Source organism: Coloeus monedula, assembly GCF_965178545.1.
Source record: "Coloeus monedula genome assembly, chromosome: Z".
Lineage (NCBI taxonomy): Eukaryota > Metazoa > Chordata > Aves > Passeriformes > Corvidae > Coloeus > Coloeus monedula.
Genome location: NC_138822.1, coordinates 39234297 through 39257223, shown reverse-complemented (window position 1 = coordinate 39257223; position 22927 = coordinate 39234297). Strand labels below are relative to the sequence as shown.

General features: G+C 38.2%; 1 protein-coding gene across 1 annotated transcript in view; it reads right to left on the bottom strand.

The window, feature by feature from the left end:
- Nucleotides 1–22927, bottom strand: part of CCDC171 (coiled-coil domain containing 171) — a gene marked incomplete at its 5' end in the record, with an annotated part of 157865 nt that overhangs the window by 103558 nt on the left and 31380 nt on the right. Inside the window, 3 exons of the mRNA XM_082301536.1 lie at nucleotides 656–759; nucleotides 6688–6790; nucleotides 15747–15885. Coding sequence (XP_082157662.1) covers nucleotides 656–759; nucleotides 6688–6790; nucleotides 15747–15885 — 346 coding nt within the window. The remainder of the gene's footprint in view (nucleotides 1–655; nucleotides 760–6687; nucleotides 6791–15746; nucleotides 15886–22927) is intronic.

The window sequence follows — 22927 nt, the reverse complement described above, 5'->3', positions numbered from 1 at the left end:
AAATGCAACACTGTAACTTCTCAGTCAGTGATACAAAAGGATAGTAGGACTGCATGAAAAACATCTGATTTTTCCAAGGGTAAGATTCCCAAAAGTGAAATATTTCCATTACTTTCTTAGATAACTTAAAGACAGTACTTTAACAGTCCTATTTTAATTGAAATTACTGCAAAACAGCTCCCAAAGAGATTCCATCCAAAACACACTCTCCTCAGAAAATTGTACCAGTTTTAAAAGTAGAGGGGAGTATGATCATTTACCTAACTGATAGCAATGACTATTGAGGCTCAACCACTGTGTATTAAGGAACACTGCAGTATATGCTGCCACACACAGATCATTATCTTTTAACTAAAATCCTATATATGAATGGTTTGTTATCCTAAATGTTTTTTGAAAATAACCCCGAAAGGTTGAACCAAAAAACCAAATTAAACTAGAAAGACAAAAAACTCTTCTCCCAGTCCCCACAAATGTAAGTGAAACTTCACTGTAGGGCAAGCTTAGAGAAATAGTAGTGACAGATTTTTTCTTTGGGTATACTTGAAGCTGTCAACTCAACATTCCCACTCTTCTGCCCTTTTTTACAAGCAAAGTGTATGTACTGCTGCAGGCCAAATGCAATACATAGAGAGCCAAACATTGCAAGTGTTACCTCATTAGACGTATCTTCCAGCTTGTTCTGGTAAGCTGTCAAGGTACACCTCAAAGTCTCAACGACAGAGCAGCTCAGAGGTTTATCTTTGTCCTCACAAGTGCCTGAAGGAAAACAAGGAATGAAAATTAAGCCTGAAAGCCACAGAGAGAAAACTACTCACCCTGGATGCATGGTATTAGAATTAGTTAGGACTTCAGTGACAACACAGAACACTGAAGAGCAGCCTTGTTTGCCAAGAGAGATACAGCCATATAGCCACACTTTAACAGCAAATATAGCTGAAAGACACTTGTATAAAAGCTTTAATACAAGATATAGAACTGTAAATTCTGCGTTATATTTATACGTAATGCATTTGGTATGCAGTCTCACATATTATTTCTACCGTGGTCAAGCCTGTGTCATTCAGTCAGATAAGCCAACTTCAAAACCACACAATTACATACTTTGAAAAACATCTTGTCTGAAAGTTAAGAATGCTACACTTTTCCTGACATTATTTTGCTGTTGTGACTAAGCATGCATATAATAATGCAGTACTTCATTTACTTAAAGCCTTACAAAGCCAAAGATCACATGATTATGTTATGCTTGGAGAGGACTTAAAACATTTTAAATTATCTTGAACTTCATTCCAAAGGAAATAATAAAAAAAATTTATCTCTCTGAAGAGTCCTACATAACAGTTCAATTACAAATCTGATATCTCCATTATATACACACTAAACTTATTTATTAAACCTTTAGATGAAGACTTCTGATCTTGTTGCCTTGATTAGAGACATATGAACAAGTTTGACCATTCCAAAGTGCATAGAACAATGTGCCAAGAAAGCAAACCAACACTGTATTGATCGAGAGGTCACAAGACGTCAGCTGATATTCAGTTTCCAAGAAGAAACTTTTTTTTTCCTGGTGTTACACCACAATACCAGGTTATTGACAGATCATTCTTCTCAGCATTATTTATATTCCTAAGAAGCATTTATAACTTACTTTGTAACAAATTATAGTATTAACTTTTCCACAAGTTTTAATATGTTCTATAAGAAAAACTAACTTTACCAACTCTAATAGCAGCCTTATTTTGCAATAGTGAAAAAATCTGTGGCATTTGAAATCCAGGAAGGCTAAACTGTCATAACTCCCATCACGGCTAAACAATGATACATGTGTTTATCACCAGTGTCATTAAGCAATTTACACAGAGTGGCTCATAAAGTCAAATCAGATACTAAAGCCTAAGCCTTTTCTTTGTCTCTCCATAAAACTTTATCAGCTAGAGGAGGCGTACTTACGTACTTGCAGGGTGAGTATTTTTTAAGAATTCTATAATTAGAGTAATCTAATAAGAACAACATTCTACTAAGGCATTGTATTAAAATGATGAGATTTCTCCTGTACGCTACACATTATGCACCAATAGAACTCAGTGGAAAACTTACATAAGTGCACAGGTCAGAAAGTGTTGCCAACTTCCGTTCTGGAAATTCTTTCAATTACTTAGCCTCTTCTGTTCCAACATTTGGTAATACCAGAAAGTATAGAGTGCTATTCAGACTGGACTAGGCGTTACAGTCAAAGCAACACATACTTGCAAGATTGCTTTCAGTAATAGGAGCAAGATCTGCTCTACAGCATGCACACCCCAGTGACAGACCCCTGCCCTGTCCTATCAGCCACTCCACCTACTTACCACAGTTTTGAAAAGTCTACAGAGGGAAAAGCATGATCTTCTTAATGACACTCAGGAGCCCTATGAATCCTAGAGATGTCCCAAATAACAATGTTACACTTAAAATCAATCTAAGAAAAATTCACAAAATCTGACCTTTTTTGAGAAGCTCAGATTTCACATTGAAGAAAGCGACAAGTGACACCTCACTATAATTTTTATCACTATAAAATATATATATATATACATATACATATATATATATATCAGCTATAGCCTTGCACAGAGCTCTAATCCAGTCTTCTCAAGTACAAGACGAACCTCTCACTACTACCCACTATAGGAACCTTCTGCATTGATCTTGTTGCACAGAAAAAAACTATTTTTTCATACTTGTAGCCCTAGAGAAATGGTAACACACAATTGTCATTCAGTTTAAAATAATACCTACTAGGTCAATTTAAGAGTTATCTTCCATGCCATACTTTTTGTCAAGATGTCTAAATAATGTGTTTTCATTTTTTAAGTCCCAATCTGCAATACTGTCATTAACATCATGTTTGCCAAAATTAGAATTTTGCCAGTAAACTTTCCATGCTGCCATTCCTTGCCTTTGCTGTAACGTTATTTCTAGGCAGCTCAATCTACCAACAGGAATACCACATTCAGCCTATCTGCATTAGCTGAAAACAAGCCTATGGCTTTAATGCTGCACAAATATTGTCTGTCTTCGTACAACTATGCAGGAGACATGCAATGTAATCCAAATGCACTCTGTTGTGGCAGAGGCACCATGTCAGCAATGAGATAGAAAACCCAACCCAATACTTGATGTGTACGCCCAGTATTGCCCAAGAGTTTGAGGGGAGAATTTTGGGAAAATGCCAAGTTCCATAGCAGTCTAACAGACATATACAAGTGAATAAACTCTTAAACCTGATGTTTTGGACTTTCTGCTAGCTGTACTGGGCTGGGGTAGGAAAGAGTTAATTTTCTTCATAGCAACTCCTTTGGTACTGTGTTTTAGATTTTTGACCAAAACCGTACTGGTGGCCTGTATTAAATGGTGATGCTTATCAAAGCAGATAACACTCTCAGAACTTTGCACTCATTTCACTTTTTTTTCAGATTACTACAACCACAATTACTTTTTTCCTGAATACAAACATTCCAAAGAACATACCCGGTTGAATAACTGCAAAATATGATGAACTGAAAAGATACAAAGTGAAATCATGCAAATGGACCAATAAGAATAACGATGCCGTGGAAAATTTATAAAGGTAGCTGGAAAAGGAGAACACATGGATTTATGCTTGTTATTTTGAAATGTATAAAGAAAAGAAAAGCTTTCTAAAACTCTTTAGGTTTTAATCTCTATTGGGTTTGCGTGGGCTGGTTTTTGATAGTAGGGGTGCTTAAGGGGTGACTTCTGTGAGAAGCTGCCAGAAGTTTCCACCATGTCCAGCAGAGCCTGGTGTCCTGGTGGTTCCAAAGATTGATGTGCCACTGGCCAAGGCTGGGCCAATTAGAAATGATGGTAACGCCTCTGTGATAACAGGTTTAAGAATAAATCAAAACAAAGGTTGTGGCACAGTTTTAATTGTGACTACAGAGGAGCAGGAGTGAGAACAAGTGAGAGGAACAACTCTGCAGACACCAAGTGGATAAGGAGGGGGAGGAGGTGCTCCAGGCACCGGAGCTCAGATTCCTCTGCAGCCTGTGAGAACCATGGTGAAGCAGCTGTGCCCCTGCAGCCCCTGGAGGATGACGGGGATGCAGAGATCCACCTGCAGCCTGTGGTGGAGTCCCACCACAGCCAGTGGATGCCTGTGATCCAGCGGAAGACCCGGTGGAGAGAGGGGTGCTGCTCCCAGGCTGGAGCAGCTTGTCCTCGGAGGACTGCACCCTGTGGAAGAGTGACCCGTGCCGCAGCACTTTGGGGAGCACTGTTGCTGGTGGAATGGACTCACATTGCAGCAGGTCACACAGAGCTGTTGCTCATGAGATGGAGCCACACTGGAGAAGTTTTCAGTGATCTGTCTCCCGTGGGAGGGACCCCAGGGTGCAGCAGGGGAATGACCCCTCTCCCTGAGCAGCGGGAGAAGCCACGAGTGATGAACTGACCAAAACCCCCATTCGCTGTCTCCTTGCACCACTGGGGTAGGAGGTAGAGCTGGAAGGAGGAGGGGTTGGGGGAAGGTGGCTTTTTAAGGGCTTATTTTACTTCTCATTATCCTGCCCTGATTTTGTTAGTAGTAAGTTCACTTCATATCCCTAAGTCGAGCCTGTTTTGCCCATGATGGGATTTGCTGAGGGATCTCTCCTGGTCCTTACCACAACCCATGAACCCTTCGTTAAATGTTCTCTTCTCTGTCCAGCTGCAGAGAGGAGTGAGTGAGCAGCTTTCACGGGTGCCTAGCATCAGCCCAGTGTCAACCTATGACATGATCTTAAAAATATAGTTTTATCTTCTCTTTACTATATAGCCTAAAAATCTCAGTCTAACTGGCACTTGAATTAAGGGGCTGGATCTTTAGTGTTGGATCTTAATAATGACAGATTTTTAAGTAGATCTCCTAATCCCTTGAGTTCAAAGTTGACCACAACAAGAAGACTGCCTGGTCAGCTGCGGCTCATGTAGCCCCTCATCTAGTAATTAGACTACAAAGATTTGTTTAAGATTTTAACTTTTATTGGCACCTAGGCATTCCCATTTCAAATATAATAACCATTTTTTTTAAATTTTAATAAATACTATTAGATACAAAAATTTGTAAGTACACCAGAGGAATAATATAATAATGCAAAAGCATTAAAAATTAAGTTTCCAACTTAGAAGCATAGCAAATATGTAGAACAAATGTCTTAGTCGATGTCTATTTTAATATTAGCTGTGAAGACTCAGTCAATCCACTGCAAAACTAAATTTTACTATCTGCCTCAAGAGCCTCTTCAGAGATGCTAAAGCTTGAAAAAAAAAGATCACTTTAAATTAATTTTTTTAAAGTTTACCTCTAACAAAGCAAATTAATACTGAAGGTACTGTTATTGAATTTCTAATATAGAAACAAGTGAAAGCTGTTCTCAGCAAGGTTTACAATCCAAAAGACAATTGCTGCTTTGGAAACTGCACTTTGGCAGCAGCATCCAGCTCCCCTCGGAGTTTCTTAAGTCTCTCTGAGCACGTGGAACTTTGCAAAACTGTGGGAAACATACAGTCTTAAAGAGATTTTCAACTGTAAACCTACAGGTACTATCACTGAAATTACATTTATAATTACTGAATAAAACTGATACCACCTCCAAAACAAAAAAATCATATAGCCTATGCAAGGAAATCAATACAACACAGAATCAAGGCTTGCCTTTTAATGACAAGAGAAATCCCAAGAAGTTGTTTCCTTACTGAAATTTAACAGCAGCAGGCCCTAAAAAAAGTCATTTTGTGACGATACAAAAATATGTGTCTTCATTAAATAGTGTTTTTAACAAAACATTTATGTCTGTCGTTGCTAAAAAATGCAAAAACATAGCACAATAGACATAAAATAAACCCATTTGCTCTGTAAGCCACATTTTACTTGTTTTCTTCCAGTTTACTTTCACTGTAAATTTGAGGCATTTTATGTCTAGTATATAAGTTTTCTAACAGGAATTACAGTTTTAAATGAAGATTTTTTAAAGTGTTCAATTTTCAGCTTTAAAATAAATCACTAGCTTGATGTTAAAGTTCATCTTGTTTACATTAGCCACTATTTCAAATGTCTAAACAGGCAGCAGTTTGTTGAGTCTGATACAAAAATTATATGTAAAGCCAGGTAGCAGAGTGACAACCAGGGACTTACAATTAATTTTAATGAAAACAGAGAAATATTTGTTCTGTATGAGATTAAATGAATGTAACATAGTACTGGTCCACAATCAACTGTAAAAAGTATTGTGTTGCATCATGTGTCCTACACAACCTTTTTGAATATATGACCTTTAAGTTGCTGAAGGTTGCCTCAGAATTTGGCTCAGTTCAGGCAAAACATCTGTTCCCTTTGCAGGTATACTGTAAGGACTTTTTTCTCAGTTGGATTTAGAGCACAGCAAGTGAGCCCTTTTCTGACCGATCATATACACCCCAGCATTTGTAAATCAAGCTCTGGGCTGACAACAGCAGGTCCACAATCTGTCACCCTTTCTCAGCTAGCAAGGCCATTTGACTGCTGTGAGAACTGCTCTTATCATGTCATCAAATCAAAGCATGTTGAGAAGAGGGAATGCAAGAGGCATCTGCAGAATTCCCACAATGTAGTGACTTTGGAACATTGACAGATGCATCTGTCATTTTATACCTTCAACTAACCTGCTGTCCGCTGGCCTGACATAGCAAAGCTGTCCAAGAGTAACTCCAGCTCTCTCATGTTGTTTTCATACGTCTCTGTTAGAAAGACCTGGTGTTTCTTGGCCTTTATTTGACAGGAGGAACAGACAAGACAAGAGGGGGCAGGGAGAGAACACATTAAAATAAGTAAACAGAAGAAGTACACATCACAATGATATACTTATTCCTCTTTAAATTTCTCTTATATTTCTTTGTATGTCTTTTCTTGAGCCAAGAGATCTAACATGACATAACAAGTAAGTAATACAGAACCCTGTAACACACAACATAAAACTAAAGGACTTCAAAAGAAAAACAAAAGATGGTTGTACAAAAACTTAGTCTTCATAATCTTCTGCTTTAGAAGTACCTTAATGGACATTAAATTCTGTCCATCTATGCAAGCAGTGAAATCTATTGTTATACCCTACAAGGGCATTCAGAAAGACACCAAACTACTGGCAGACAGGCTAGAAATCCATGATTTGGCACTCAGTCAAATCCCACACCTATTCTCATTGCAAACCTGCCTACTTCAATTGTTAATATCTTCCATGCTAGATAGGGATTTCTTCAATACCAAAAACTCATCTTTATGCATGGAATATAAAGCTACACAGTTCTTCAGCTCCCATCACTGAATTTTCTTAAAGAAAGCTATCCACTAAGTGCAGTCTATTGCTCAAATCTAGACACCAAATTTTTTGAGGCCAGAAAAGAACTACAGGAGATTTTTTAAATCACTACAATAGAAAGACTATACCAAATCATTCCTTCAATTTATATCTGATATTATAACTTGCAGTTTTCAAAGACATGCATCCAATAATTCCAGACAAGACCTTTTGGGTACATGTAGTTTTGACGTCTCAAGGAAATGTATGATTTTAGCTGCTGACTGACAAAAAGTAATATACCTCAGCAATTTAGAAAACCCAAAAGCAGCAAAAATAAACAAAAACCAACCATCCCTACCCCCCCACCCCAATTCAAGAGGAAACTAGATTTAAATAACTTCATGATTTTCTTATGACAAAGGTTATGGTCAAAGATGTCTCATGACTTTCAACTGCTCAATTTATTTTCATTCTAAATTCTAACACCTGTTTGGGTAATTCCCATTTCTACTTGGTAATGGAAAGTTAACCTTTTTTATTGAGCAAAATTCTACTGTTTTTTATCACATCCAGAAACTGTTGCTTTAGTTATGCTTCACTGCATGTCAAAGAACCCAGGCAATTTCTCATGTGTGGGAAACATCCTCCCCAGGAAAACTGCTACATACTGGTAGCATATAACTGTCAGGATAAAAAAAACCAAGAAATGCGTTTAATTCTCTGCAGTGTTCTTCACTATTCAGTTTAAATATTTTATAAATTTGCTTTACTCTTTCAATTTTAATTATATGTACTGTATATCAACTAATATATTATTCATATGTGTATTTCAGTGTTAGGTCCCCTGTAGCATTTACACACTTTTCCTTGTGTGAGAGTTTGTACTACACTTCATAAAGAATTTCCAAGTCACTTCTATATATTGAAAAATAGCCAAGGTTTAATTCCTACTCCATAAAATTATCTATATAAATAGAGCTTGTAAATGCTGAGATCCAGTAAAAATATTTTATGGGATGCAAGCACATTAAACTAATTTACTCTCAGGTACTTACATCATCTCCAAGACCTCACAAATTAAAAATAAGAAAATACAACAATATGAAAACATCATAATAAAATAAATGCTCTTTTTACATAAAATACTCCAGCACAGAGAAGGTCAGACTAAATCTTCCCAGACAAACATTTTCCTATGGAAAAGTCAAATGTGAGAATTTTTTTCAATCTTCTCATCCAATTTTTCCATTTTGTTTAGTTTATTTACCATAATTTAGTCAGTGTGTTCCAGTCTACTCAGCCTTCACCACTTTTCTGTGCTTTACTTGCTAACTGTATCTACACTTCCTAAGTCAATTTTAATCCTTTTTCAACAGTAATACAGATCAAAAGGAAATTACTTAGACTAGCCAGTCTCTCTACACTTGAACTGCAAAATATTTAGTATCTAACTTCCATTTTCAATCACTGTCCCCATTATCAGAAACTGAAGAAAAAAACACTGTAAATTACACTGCTGAAAATCCAGGCACAGGTTAAGAGACCAGAAGGATCTATTATTGATCTGATTTCTTATGTCTCACTGACAGGTATCTAATAAGAATGTATACAGTCATAAAATCATGACTCAATTTAAGCTGACAGGACCTGTGGAGGTCATCTGATCCCACTCCCCACTCAGAGCATGGTATGCTCAAAGTCAGGTTAGGCTGCTCTGAACCTTGTTCAGTCAAGTTTTGAGTATCCTCAAAGATGGTGTTTCAGCAAACCCTCCAGGCAGCCTGCTCCAATATCTCACAAGCCTCATAGTGAAGGTTTTTGTTTTCTCCTTACAGGTAATTATAACTTTCCTGTTTTCTCTTATACTTCTAATGCACAGATATAAGGGGAGCATAGCTCCATCTCCTCCACAAGCACCCACTTGATAGTTTATAGCAGTAGCTATTTTCTCCTTAGTTTTCTTCAGTCTGAAAAAATACAGGGAGTATGCATAATACTTCACTTTGAAAAGGAAAATGGAGTGCACGAGTATAGAGTCAAACACAATCAATTGCAGCTGCCAGATACAACTATTCCAGGAGATGTGATTACAATCCTTCTCAACAACTCCATCCATCAACACGTTTGTTAGGGGATGCCATTCCCATAGAACTGCTGGAAAAGTACAGGTGTAAGTGTTTCCTAGGTTATTTCAAAAGGGAAATCAGGTGACAAAATTACTAAAGCCTTTATATAAAGAGAGTTTGCTTCACAGACCACATTAGCAGAAACAGGTGGAAGAATATTTGTAAAGTAAGTCTTCTGCTGACTTTGCTTGACTTCCTGTACGCCAGCATGGACCATTCTTGACCTAGATAGTGATCCTTGAAAACAACCTCGAAAGCCAAAGGCAGGAGGCCTGTATAGGTATGCAGGGAACTCCTGACTAAATTCAAGCATTAATAGGAAGCATAAGGAAGGTTGTTCAAACATAGTAAACTTGGAAAAATACAGAGACATTGTTCAAGCCTAGAGGGATATGTTAAGGAATGCCAAAATCCACCTAAAGTTGAATCTGGCATGGGATGTGAAGAGAAACAGAAAAAGCTTTCTAAAGTACATCACCTGCAAAAAGAGGACTAGGCAAAATGTGGGCCCTTTACTAATGAGGCAGTGATCTGGTGACTAGGACAGAGAAAAAGCCTTCTCATTGCTTTTTTCACCTCAGTCTTCACTGGCAGAATCTGCCTTTGAGAATTCCAGGTCCCTGAGATTAGTGGCATTTCCATGAACACTTGAGAACTTAAAATTGTCAAAATATACTAGAAGTGTTTCCTATACTTCCCAAAGACAATTCTCATCTTCACAATATATTTCAAACTGAAGGCTAAAAACCTGATAACATGGGAGAAAAATCATACCTTCTGAATCCAGAATATATGTTGAATTTTAGCATGTACAATGCTTCCTTGATACAAACTTCATATCCTTAAAAAAGGGTCCTATTATCATACAACAACTCTTGAGGACAAAAACCTTTTAGTAGAAAATGTGCTTAGCAACATATTTATTTAATCACCAATTTCAAAACACAATTGTCCTTTCAAAGAAATTAAAGAGAAGCCAAGCATTTTTCATTAAAAATACTGTAGACCCCAATGAGGAGAAAATCTTTTTTCCAAACACCTTGTATCTGTATCTGTAAGGATAACCTGGACTATTCAGAAAACCAACTGCTTATAAAATTATTCCACTCACTGTCAGACTTGTGTTAATCTTCCAGAAGGGTATTTTTATTTATCTGGACAATTTCCTACTACCTTGGTTGTAGACGTATTTTCCTTAACTACCAGTATTTGATTTTTGTTCCTGTTCCATACAGAAATTATGTCCCATTGTTTTTTCAGCGTTTTCCAAAAGCCATGGTTTGCTGAAATAAATGTAAATTTTACGCAGAGTTCCAGGACAGCCCACAGAACCTGATACTGCAAATGTGCATCTGTATCTCAAGTTCAACAACCTTTTAAAAATAAACATGTGGGCAGGACTTTGAGGCCTTACCTTAACAAACCACTGCAGCAGTATGCACGGAGCTGGGGTCCAGTTGTACAAGGAACTGCCATTACTCCTGAGGAACTTTCTCTGCTTTGTTTACAGTTACAAGAGGTTCCTGGGGGGCTCTCTTGCACATGGATTAATTCACCCACACAGTCTGAAGTACAAATCCCAGCTGGTGATGGCAGAGTAAGAGCCAAATCCATAACTATCCACATGGCCACCAAAGAGCAGCATGTTCAGATACTCCTGTATCAAAGTGGTCATGTAAATTCTTTACAAAAGTATCCGAATGTTTACCAGGCATGACCTTGGGGGCAGCAAATCAAAGCATTTACAGTAATACAAAAGACTGCTCCACAGTTCACAAAACACGGGTTTTACTCAAGTGATGCTCTGTAAAGCAGGAAAGTGGCATAAATTTTTCAGCAACCAGGCATAAATTGTAGTAAAAAAACCAAACCAAAACAAAACCAGCACCCTCACCACCAAACTCTCTCCTTGGGCTACTACTCATTTTTGCTCAAGTTATCAAACTATTGAATACTTCTTTTATTTTCTTATATCGGCTGGAATATTCAAAAAATCTACAGAAGGATCTGGCCACATGTAAATTAAATACAATCACTCAAGAAATTTAGTATCTCAGTCTTACAAAATGCTCAAATTTTATTGGAACTATTCTTGTCCCACAAACACAGATTTGTAACAACGTTTGGTGGGAGAGAATGTTATGAAATATCTCTTTGGGTTTTAGGGTTTATTTTTTTTCCAAGTCAGAAAATTTTTTGAGAACTGCAGCTTTAAATTCTAGATTCTTGTCTTTGAACACCAAGACAACACAGCTTGAGTGACCGCTGCACTTCCCGAATAAATTACAAAATTGGTTTGTTTGCAGAAGATCATTTAAGCATATGCTTCAGACTGACTAGTTTTCTTAAACTAGGACATAAATAGAAGTAGCATCTGGGAGGAAACACTCCTACCTATGTTAAGGCAAGAAAAAAAAGAGTCAGGGTAAAACAACACTTAACAATCATTAGCACAAAATTAATGAAGAGTGTGTATTAGGATTGCGATTTTTTTTTTTAACTGAAAGAAATTGTCCACATTAAATTGCATAGATGACATTTACATCTTTGCTATTGTGTACCAGTTTCTACTCAACAGAATTTGTAGAACAGAATTATAATTCTCAGGGTGCTTCACTGTCTGTTCAGTCAATACCTAGGCCACTTCTATTAAAGAACAATTGTTAATGTGTACATCTTGGAACTAGATTCTCAAACACTTCTGTTCTGACATTCAGTGTACAATAACCTACAAGGCTTTTACGGACAGCTGAGATGCAAACAGAGCATGACTGCAGGCATGGCTGTAAGAGAAAGATTTACATGCCACGGGGAGAAAGACAGGCTGTGTGTAATCTACTACACAGTTTATAGACAAATTATGCTAGTTCTGATAGAATCTATAAAAAGAGCTGGAAATGTCTTCCAAATTAAAGGAATTTATACTAAAATACAGTATTTAAATTATTTCACTTTCCTAACATGCATTCCGGTGAACTGCCAAGTTCTCCAAATTTCAATATGCATTTCTCACAAAATAAAGGTTTAACATCTCCTGTTTGTCCCATACTAAGATCATCCACAACTAGGTACTAGAAATGTAAATATCCCAAGTAACTTAAAACTCCTAAAGACACCTCTTATTCTTTCCACGAGGCAGGAATACAGCTGGGAATGTTTCATTTTAAACCAAGTTAAATCACAATGGCCATTCTTCTAAATTCGTATCCTTGAAACTAAAAATTTCTAGAAACCCTAGCTAGAAATAAGACAAGCTTGAGACCAATTTATTCAAATAAACATAATGTAAATATTGAGAGCCTTCTCATGCTGAGCATTCATAAGCAATTTTGTTTGATAGTAACAGATCCTACCACATTCGATCCATGCAAGTTTCTGGCACACTTCTGCCACATGGTGATATTTAAAATTACAAGCAGAATAACTACTTAACTTGACATTCAACTGATCCACTAAGGGAAAAAAAAGCACTTTTTCATACAAAGTTTCAAAATAATGAACTTTTTGTATCCTACAAATATTTTACAAACAGAAACATTAACCTGTATGTTAAGAGTACCGTGAGAAACCAACTCAAGATTACCAGACTGAAGTGGAAAAGACATATTCAGGGTGTCTAATAATAGTACAAAATATAAGAAAGTAATTAACAGATCAAGAAAGCGGGAGGGAGAAATAAAGGGAAGAGAATGCACTGGCAATTTCACACAATTTTAGTATAGGTAAAGGGAAGCCTAGTAACAGTATACTGAATGCTATTTATACTTAGTTTCTGCTATAGTCTTCTGCTTTTTGATTTTGGGAAGAAAAATAACAAAAAAGCTGTCTATACTGAGTAAACAAGACCACACACAGGCACTCCTGCTTCCCAAACAAATAAGAAAGTCTTCAGGAAAAATACAAAGCCATCCAAGGTGATAAAAATCTAATCCCATGGGGGACCTCTAATACAGCTCCTCAGAAAATGAGTTATTTTTATTACCTGTTCAAGACAATCTTGTGGCTTGAAATCATTCCAGTAAAGTAAAACAGTTACAACAACCTGCTATCTGAATAAGGCAGTTCTTTCAAGTGGGGCAACCTATTTGCTTTTACATTTCAGTAACACAATGTTTATATTGAGTACACCATTTAATACTGTGGCCATTACCAAAAAACCTTAGCATGAATAGAATTTTGTCCTGAATTCTCATCACATATAACATACATTTTACTAAGGAATTTTTCTTTGTATTCTTTTTGTGCCTGATAAAATGATTTTTTCAGGTTGACTAAGGCAGCAAATGTCTTTTAATACTTTAATCCTTGCATTGAAGAAGCTGTGTCCTCCCAAAAGAAGAAGGCTTTTTTAATTTTATTTTTCCTCAATTTATTAATTACCCATCTACCTGGGAAGTGGATAACACTAAGACAATGTATGGAATAACTCCATCAGCTGAAGAGTAGACACCAACAAATCTGAAGACTCTCTGATGCAGATCTCTACTCCTATATACTGAATAGCACAATGCCTGTCAGTAGCAGGGAAGAGCTACTTCCCTGAATGTAGGTCATCTCTTACACTCATAGGTCCAAGAGAAAGGAAGAAGAGAAATTCACAAGTTTAGAAAAAAAAATTGGCTAAGTATAGAAATACTATAAATGCTACTACAAAATGAAGAAAGATAGGGTTTTCTAGATCATAGAATTATAGAATAGATTGGTTTGGAAGGAACCTTAAAGTTCATCTAGTTCTAATGATCCTGCTGCAAACAGGGACACCTAGTACTAGACCAGGTTGCTCAGAGTCTCATCCAACCCAGCCTTGAACTGTTCCAAGAATAGGGCATCCACAACTTCTGTTATGAGAACAACCTGTTTAAGTGCCTCACCACTCTCACAATAAAGAATTTTTTCTTACTATCTGATGTAAACCTTCAGTTTGGAGCAATTCCCCTTGTCATGTTACTGCATGCCCTTCCAAAAAGACTCTATTCATTTTTCCTGTAAGCTCCTTTTAGGTACTGGAACGTCACAATTAGGTCACCCTAAAGCCTTCTCTTCTCCAGGCTGAACAAACTCAAGTCTCTCAGCCTTTCCTCATAGCAGAGCTGCTCCATCCCTGTGATAACTTGGTGGCCTCCTCTGGACTCTCTCCAACAGGCCCATGTGCCCCCTGTGCTGGGGACCCCAGAGCTGGATGCAGCACTGCAGGTGGGGTCTCACCAGAGCAGAGCAGAGGGGCAGAATCCCCTCCCTGGCCCTGCTGCCTGCACTGCTTTGGATGCAGCCCAGGACATGTTTGGCTTTCTTTCTTTCAGGAGTCACATCCAGCCTCTCATTCCCCAGCACTCCCAAGTCCTTCTTGGCAGGGCTGCTCTCCAACTGTTCATCCCCCAGCCTGTGTTGACACCAGGGGTTGCCCTGACCCAGGTGCAGCACCTTGCACTTGGGCTTGGTAAACATCCTGAGATTTTCACGGGCCCACTTCTCAAGTTTGTCCAGGTCTTTCTGGATGGCATTCTATCCTTCAGATGTGTCAACTGCACCACTCAGCTTGGTGTCATCTACAAATTTGCTGAGGGTGCACTCCTATCCCTTCATTTATGTCATTAATGAAGATATCCTAAGCTTTTTGCTTTGACCGTCCTGCTATTGAAGAGGATAGCAAAATTGTTATTCAAAGTTGTGGTGGGTAGAGACAGTGGAAGGCACCAACTCCTAATATAAAAGGAAAAAGATTTCATGAAGTAATTCTGTAAAATATATCCAATATGACAAATGCAGACCAAGCAAAACATAAAAACCCAATCAACTAAAAACTTTGTCACCTTCAAATAAGACATTTTCAAAAATTTTTGCACTCAAATGCTTGCACTAAAAACAAAATATTATTTGAAACAGAAATAAGCAGGCCTACAATGGTAACTAATCAAACCTGAGAAAAAAACAGCTTGTGTAGGAAGGTACAACATTCGTCACACAAAATCATAATCCGTATCTACAAATTGTCTTCTTCATTAGGAATGCAGAGGCTGGTTACTCTTGACTCATATCCATACTTTTGAAACAACTGTTTTCTGCAAATAACTCCTCATTTAAATACTAGCTGTATCACTAAAAATGCATTTTTGAATTCGCTTCTCCAGTATCTTAGCTACATTTACTCGCTTCACAAAAAAAAGTAATATAAATAAAAAATCGAAGTAACACAAAGTCAGATTTATTCCACATCTTGGCACAGCAAATGCAGATTATGTTCACAGTATATTTAAAAAAGTATATTTAAAGAATGAGTGCCATAGGCTGTTTGTCTTACCATTGCAAGTTCCATCTGTAATTCTCTGCAGCCTTTTTCAGCATTTCCTAGTCTTGCAGAGAGGTCTATAATTACCTTCTTCTTTTCCTCAATCACTTCTTTCATTTGATTGTTTGAGGAGAAACACTCTCTTTCCAATCTGGAAAGTTTCAACATTAGAACATTTTTATCAAAAATACTTATGTCAAGTATTCTACATATTTTTAAAAGATAATCTATGGGTATCACATCATGTTAACACATCATACAACTTCTGAAGCTGCTCCCCTTATTTTTTTTTTAACTGAAGAAACTTATATATTCCTTCTAAGAAAAATTTATCATTTATGGTTATGTTCTTTTCCATTACCAAGGCTTGTGTTTTAGACTTCTGGTCATAAATTAATTTGATCATTTGGATATGGGCTCCAGATTACATGTAATAAACAAAAGTCATTGTATTTTAATTAATACATTAGTTCTCTTCAGAAAGACATCACATCTTGCATCATCAATACTGATTTCAAGTACAAAACTTGCTCCTGAAGTTTCCACGTACCTGACTATATTCTTACCCTGGTTCTGGCCAGAACAGGGTTCATTTTTGCAGTAGCCAGAAGTGGGCATGGCTAGGACCTGGAGGTTATTCTATACCACCTCATGTCTTTTTCTGGGGACAGGGGAAGGGCTCCCTTGTGGGTAGCATGGCAGAGGGACTGGGTATGCTTGGGGGTTTCCACAGGGAGCAATCACAGGTGAATCAATGGCTTATTTTTTCTTGTACACCTTGTCATTAGTATTGTTGCTGTTACAGTTTGTCGTCTTATTTCATTGTTGTGCCCAGTAAACCGCCCTTATCTCAACCCATGATCTTTACTTTTTGTTACTCCAATTCTCCTCTCCAGCCCATCACAGAAGGAGGAAGAAGAGGAGGGGGGGGAATGATCGAGCAGCACACAGTTTGGAGTGTTTCTGTAGGAACACTAAATTGGGGAATACCATTCCTAAACCATGACAATTCTACTCAGAATGGCATGATTTCAACAGCACATAATTCAAAATTTCAAGCAATTCTTGTACTACATCAGTCCTCCTGGTATTCAAGAAACCAAACATATAGAAAGCCTGGCATTGATAAAAAGGCGGGTCATGAGAAAACCACAAGGCCAGTCAACAGCTTATAGGAGACACAGACAGGGACAGGAATCCATGGAAAAATTTTGAAGGATTGCCTAAGTATATAGGGATGGAAAGGAGGTGCCTCAGGAAAGGCAATTAGCATTTGCAAAAGATGACAAAGACAAGTAGAAGGGATTTTACCACTGTCATGGTAGGAAAGAAAACATGAACAGACTTCAACACAAAACAGCTATTTTATCAACAGCAGAGAGAGAAGGTCACCATACTCACCGCCTTTTTTTCCTCAATCTTCCCTGACAAGGTCTACTCCCAAGCCTCTATGATCAGTAAAAGGACACAAAAAGGAGAACAATTGCAAGCAATAGGTGAGGATTGAGTTTGAGAGAACCTGTGAGAACTCAACCCATAGAAGTTGAAGAGGCCAGCTCACCTACACTCAAAGGTTCTGACAAAGCCAGCCAATGTCAAAGTGACATTGCTTGTTATCATCACAAAAGGTCACAAAAATTGGGGCAAGTCCCTGGCAAATGAAGAAAGGCAAATGTCACACTTATATTTGGAAAAGGTCAAAAGGAGAAGCCAAAGAACTATAAGCCAGTGAGCTTCATTTCAGCCCTGGAAGGTTACAAAGCAAATCCTTCTAGAACAACTTTTTGGGCTCATGAAAGAGGCAAAGGTGATTAGGAATACTCAGGGAGGATTCACCAAAGCTTAATCATGTCTGACCAACCCAGTTAAATTCCATGATAAAATGATCAGGGCTGTGGACAAAAGGAGGGTGAGTAGATCAAATATAACTCAGTTTTAGCACTTTCCCACACAGCTATTTTTACAGCTAAGTTACAACTTAAGTCTAGATATGTGAACTACATTTGGTTTGTTCATTTGAACTACATTTTATCACAACATTGATAAAAGTGGTTTGATGGTAAAGCCCAGATGGTAGTAGCTGGAATGGGTGTAGTACTGTAGAGGTCTGTATTAGATCTGTTTAATGGCTTTATCCATCACCTGGAATAAGCCAAGAGTGCAATCTCACAAGACCTGCAGCTAACAGTGAACCGGGTGTGGGTAGATCACGACACAATATGTGAGAAATGAGACAACTCTTAAAAAGATTAATTTATTGAAAACAGAAAAATTGAAAAATGACAGAAATTAAAAAATATAAAAATTTGGGATCCTATGGCTCGGTAGATGGTATGCCCCAGGAGCACAGGGATTTGAGATCTTCTGGCTGAGACAGCACTAGACCTCAGGTAGAGAAAAAGAACTTGCAGTGCTGGGCTGACTTTAAAAAATTACTAAAAGCCCCTTAAAAGGGGTAAGGTTTTAATGCCCAGCACCGATGTCTCCCACAGCTAGTCTGGAGAGAGCAAGAGGGGAAGACAGAAGAGGGCCCACCTCTTTGCTTCGTCCTTTTTATAGATTTTGCTCCACCCCCAGTCCGCCCACAGCCCGCCCCTTCGGTCCAAGGCGATTGGTGCTTTCCCTTTGATGGATCATCTCTGTCCACCAATGGCTCATTGTTGTCAAGGGGTGGGTGGTATCAGTTAGAGATAAGGGAATACAATACCTTCATTAAAATTCAGGTATTCAGGTTGCCATGGAACTTGCCTGCAGAGTAATGGCTGTGACTAAAAATAACTGCTGGCTATTAAGACTGGGTGGGGTTTTGGCCTTGGAATCAAAATGCAAGTGAAACACTGTCATAGGTTAGCAAGCATAGTCCCGGAAGGGACGTCCTTGCTAAGGGGTGCTTACAGTTTCCTCTGGGAACTGATAGAACCTATCAGCTGGCCAGTTTGAATATGGACAATTCTCTAAGCCACTTAAAGTTGTGAACACCTCTGTGATCCACATTTAAGAATAGGCAAACTCCCCCCCAAGCTCTCCTGCTTGGGCCAGGCCGGGCCGGGCCACGGCCATCCTGGAGCCATGGACCTGTTCCAGCCGTGGAACCCCCCCCCACTGCCTTGCCGTGGGCAGCCGGAGCGGCTCGGCTCTCCCCCCTCTCCACTGCGATAAGAAAAATTCAACATTCCAGCTGCAAAGCTGCAAGGCTGAGATGAGATTAACCCTTTTACTGCTGTGAAGAGCTGAAAACCTGAGGGAAGAGAGAGAGGAGATGCTTAAAGCTGAAATTCTGTTGTGAAGCTATGATATATCAGAGTATCCTGTTGTAATTTCATGAAGATATGGGGGGTGGAGTGTTCAACTCGTAAGCAAAAGCACCTGCGCCGAGATAGGCAGATGCTGACGCAGCTGTAATTTCATGAGAAGTTTGGACAGGGAGAGATGAACCAGATGAGGACTTTTGCTCCAAACGGGAAAGGAGAAAACCTCAGTACCTAGAGATGCTCCCAGAGATAGTCCTAACAATGAAGATGATGAAGACCCTTTGCTCCCAGGGAAGGAGAAGGGCCTCTGTTTTTGTTTCTGAACGTCTCAACCTTAAAATTGTACCCCAAGAAACTTCAAGAGCGGACCCTTGAAAGCAGTTGCGGGAAAAGCTGCAAGTTGGGGGAAAGGACTCACACGCAGGCAGAGAGACTCCTCTTCCTAAATGGACTGAACAATATTTGGAAGTGGGAGGCTGTCTCGTTGTGATAATGTTTTCATAGCATGAGCAAGAAGAGACTTCTCTTTCTAAATGGACTAAACAAGGTTATTATGGAAGTGGTAAACAGACTGAACATCTTAAGGGTTGTCTTTTTACATTGTCAGTGGGAGAAGGGAGGAAGGTGGGGGGAGGAGGAGAGTTCTGAAGGTGGTATAATTTTTTTTTCTTCCCTCTTTTAGGTCTGTTAATAAACTTTATATTCTTTCAAGTTTGGTGCCTGCTTTGCATTTCTCCTAATTCTTATCTCACAGCAGATAAACAGTAATGAGTATTTTGGACCAAACCACTACAAACACTTACAAAAAGTATTAAAATACATCCAACACACCTCAAAACACTTGTAAAAGTATACAGTAAACACAGGAAAGGTAACTCTTATGGTGTACCAGTGGTTTGTAGCTTGAAAAGGGGCAAGTTTGTGATTTTTTACTGGGAAAAATTTTAACTGGGAAGGGTGCAACTCTATTAATAAACTTTAAACAAATGGAAACACTGATAATGGAACTGGATTTTTGTACCTGGGCTGATGGGTTAATTGTAACATTCAATTTAAAAATAATTAACTCAAAATTAATTACTTAAAGCACTTAATATGCAAAGACCAAGCACAAATAGGGATTTCATGTATGACACAATACAATTGATACGCTCAACAGAAGAGCTGCCATTCTCTAGTCACAGAGAAAGAACAGGCCAGAATGAACCTTCTGAGATTCCACAATGACATGTGCAAAGACCTGCATTTAGGAAGAAAGACTATCCTAAAGTGATGTGGCTTGTAACTGGCTGGATAGAAGCTATGCTCAAAAAGGACCCAGTAACCATGGTACACAGTCACAAACCAACAGCATGGCATATGAGTGGAGATAGCTAACACCATCCTGGGCTGTATTAATAGCAGCATAGCCAGATCAAGGGAAGTGTTTAATCACCTTTTAGTTGGCAGTCATTACAACACATCTAGGATAATGACCACTTTTAACTACACACATCCCTCATAACCTAGGAAAAAAGTTGGAGTGGGCTAAGGGAATGGTCACCACCACAGTTAGCAGCTGAAATACATCTAAGAACTGAGGCAACTTGGTATGTTCAAGCTGAAGAGGAGATAACTCCATGGTGTATAACAAGCCTCCCAGTATCTAAAAGGAGGTTATCAAGGAAATGCAGTCGATTACTTCACAGCAGTGTTTGGCTACAGAACAAGAACTCCAAAGAGGTTCAAACAAGGAGAAATGTTTTCCAGCTTTATGGAACAGGTTCCCAGAGAGGAGCCATCTCCATTCTGCACATTTTCAAGGCCCAGCTGGATAAAACCCTGAAAAGCCTGATGTCATAGCTGATCTTGGTTTGAGCAGCAGGTTGGACTATAGATCTCCTGCAATTCCTTTCAACCTGAACTATTATTTGATGTAGCTCTCAGCAGTAGAAACATCCAGGTGTCGCTCATCTCTTTGTATCTTCTCCTATCACTCCTGTCTCCCTAGAACTGAAAGTACTGCAAACAGCTCAAGGTTCTTCCAGCTTTGAAGCTTTTGAATCCATATCAATAGCTGAAGGACCACATCAGTCCTCCAAATACCTATGTGCTTCTGCATCAGCCTGGCTGATTCTTTGCTGTAGCTGTAGATGTTTTACTTCTTATTCTTCAAAACCTGCCAGTTTCAGTCCCCCAAAGTAGCTTCTACTCTCACAGCTTTCAGAAACACAGCAAAAGCAGTTCCAAATTATTCTATGTCATGTTCTCACTCTTCAAGAAAAGTAAATTCACACAGAGACCCAAATCCCACGTTGCTTCCAATTTACATAGTGCTATTGGGTTCAGAGCTAATTAATAAATTATGCAACCCAGAAAAGCCTGTTAGCTTGGTTTTGGTTATTACAACTATATTTTTTCTAAGAAAATAAAAAATTATGCAGCCCAGAAAACCCTGTTTGCTTGGTTTCAGTTATTACAACTACCTTTTTTTCTGAGAAAATAAATTCTTACAGCATTATATAGTTTCCAACTTTGGCATTATTTACCTACATCAAGTCCAGCTAAAGAGACATACAAGTGTTCTAGCACAACAAATAAAAGTCTGTAAGACTTTCATTTGACTAAGGCTTAAAGACAAACTCATGCAACTCCTCCAGAAAAAGAGAAAATTTGTTTGGATGCCAAACTATGTCTTAAAAGAAAAAGCCAAGATCCTGACATTGTCTGAAGTCCAAGGACCAGACCCTTCAAAGGTAAGTAGATCAAAGGCTCTTGTATTCTCTCAGAAGGGGTCCAGTGAAAGCAATCACTGATATTCACCAATGTTACTGACACTTGTATGCTTCAAAGAATAAAAAGGGCACAGGAAACAGACGAGGCAGTACCTGCCCATACCATGTAATTACCTCAAGGGAACTGAGTAGATTGATGTCCGCCTCAGAAAAAGCTTGACCTTCACTACCTATCTTTATAGAGGTCTGGAAGTTTAGGTGTCTCAACTAACAAAACTGTGAGGATAGGCTGCTCATGTTTCTTCAAGATCTCTTAACAAAACCACCAACTGCTTTAACTGTGTTTTAGCTGTCTTAACTTTCATGGACAGGTTTGCATTCCCTGAAATCACAGAAGACAATTTGCTTTCAAAAAACTCAGCTGGCAGAAGCTGCTAGGAGTAATTGCCTGAATCAACACATGATTGCAAGCAGTGAAAAGTAGTGTTTGGATATTAGACAATATTTATTCTCATATTCAATTAACACAGAGAACAGATGCCTCAAGTAGGCATAAATTCTGTTTTATACCAAAAAAACCTCTAGGATAGGGCAAATTGTTTTCCTGAAAAGGAAATACTGAACATAATTGTCCTGTTTAGAGCAAAAAGTGAAGGCTTTTTAAGGTTCATCCTGCATTTTAGTAACACAAGTGTTTACTTCTCTGTAAGCACTAATATTGAAATTCCTAAGGCAAATGGTACCATATCTGTAAAAACTGTATTCCATAGTCTTAAGTACAAAAAATACACTTATTCAGGTATTTTATGCAGTAATTCCAAACAAAGAAAAATATTCTCTAAAAAAATCTCTTATTTTTCTTTTTTGAGAGTAACATTTTCATTTAGGAGTTATTTCCATTTTTCAAAGATGTAACTTTTGTGGATCAAAAATATCCTAGACACACACCCCTTCAATTCTCAAAGAAATATCTTCATACCTCTAGACAAAAGATTCTCACAAGGAGCAAAACTATTGAACGCACAATACAATTCAATATCTAACCATTATCCTTATGTTGGTTCAAATAATTTAATACAGAAAAATATCTTTAAGAGTTTCTCAGAGACTTAACTGGAAAGCTACTACTTAAAGATGTTCACATTTTTAACTAAATTTACTAATCTAAAGTTTTATAAACAGATCTTGTGGTAAAACTTGTAAAATTCTAATGGTTTGGAAAATATCT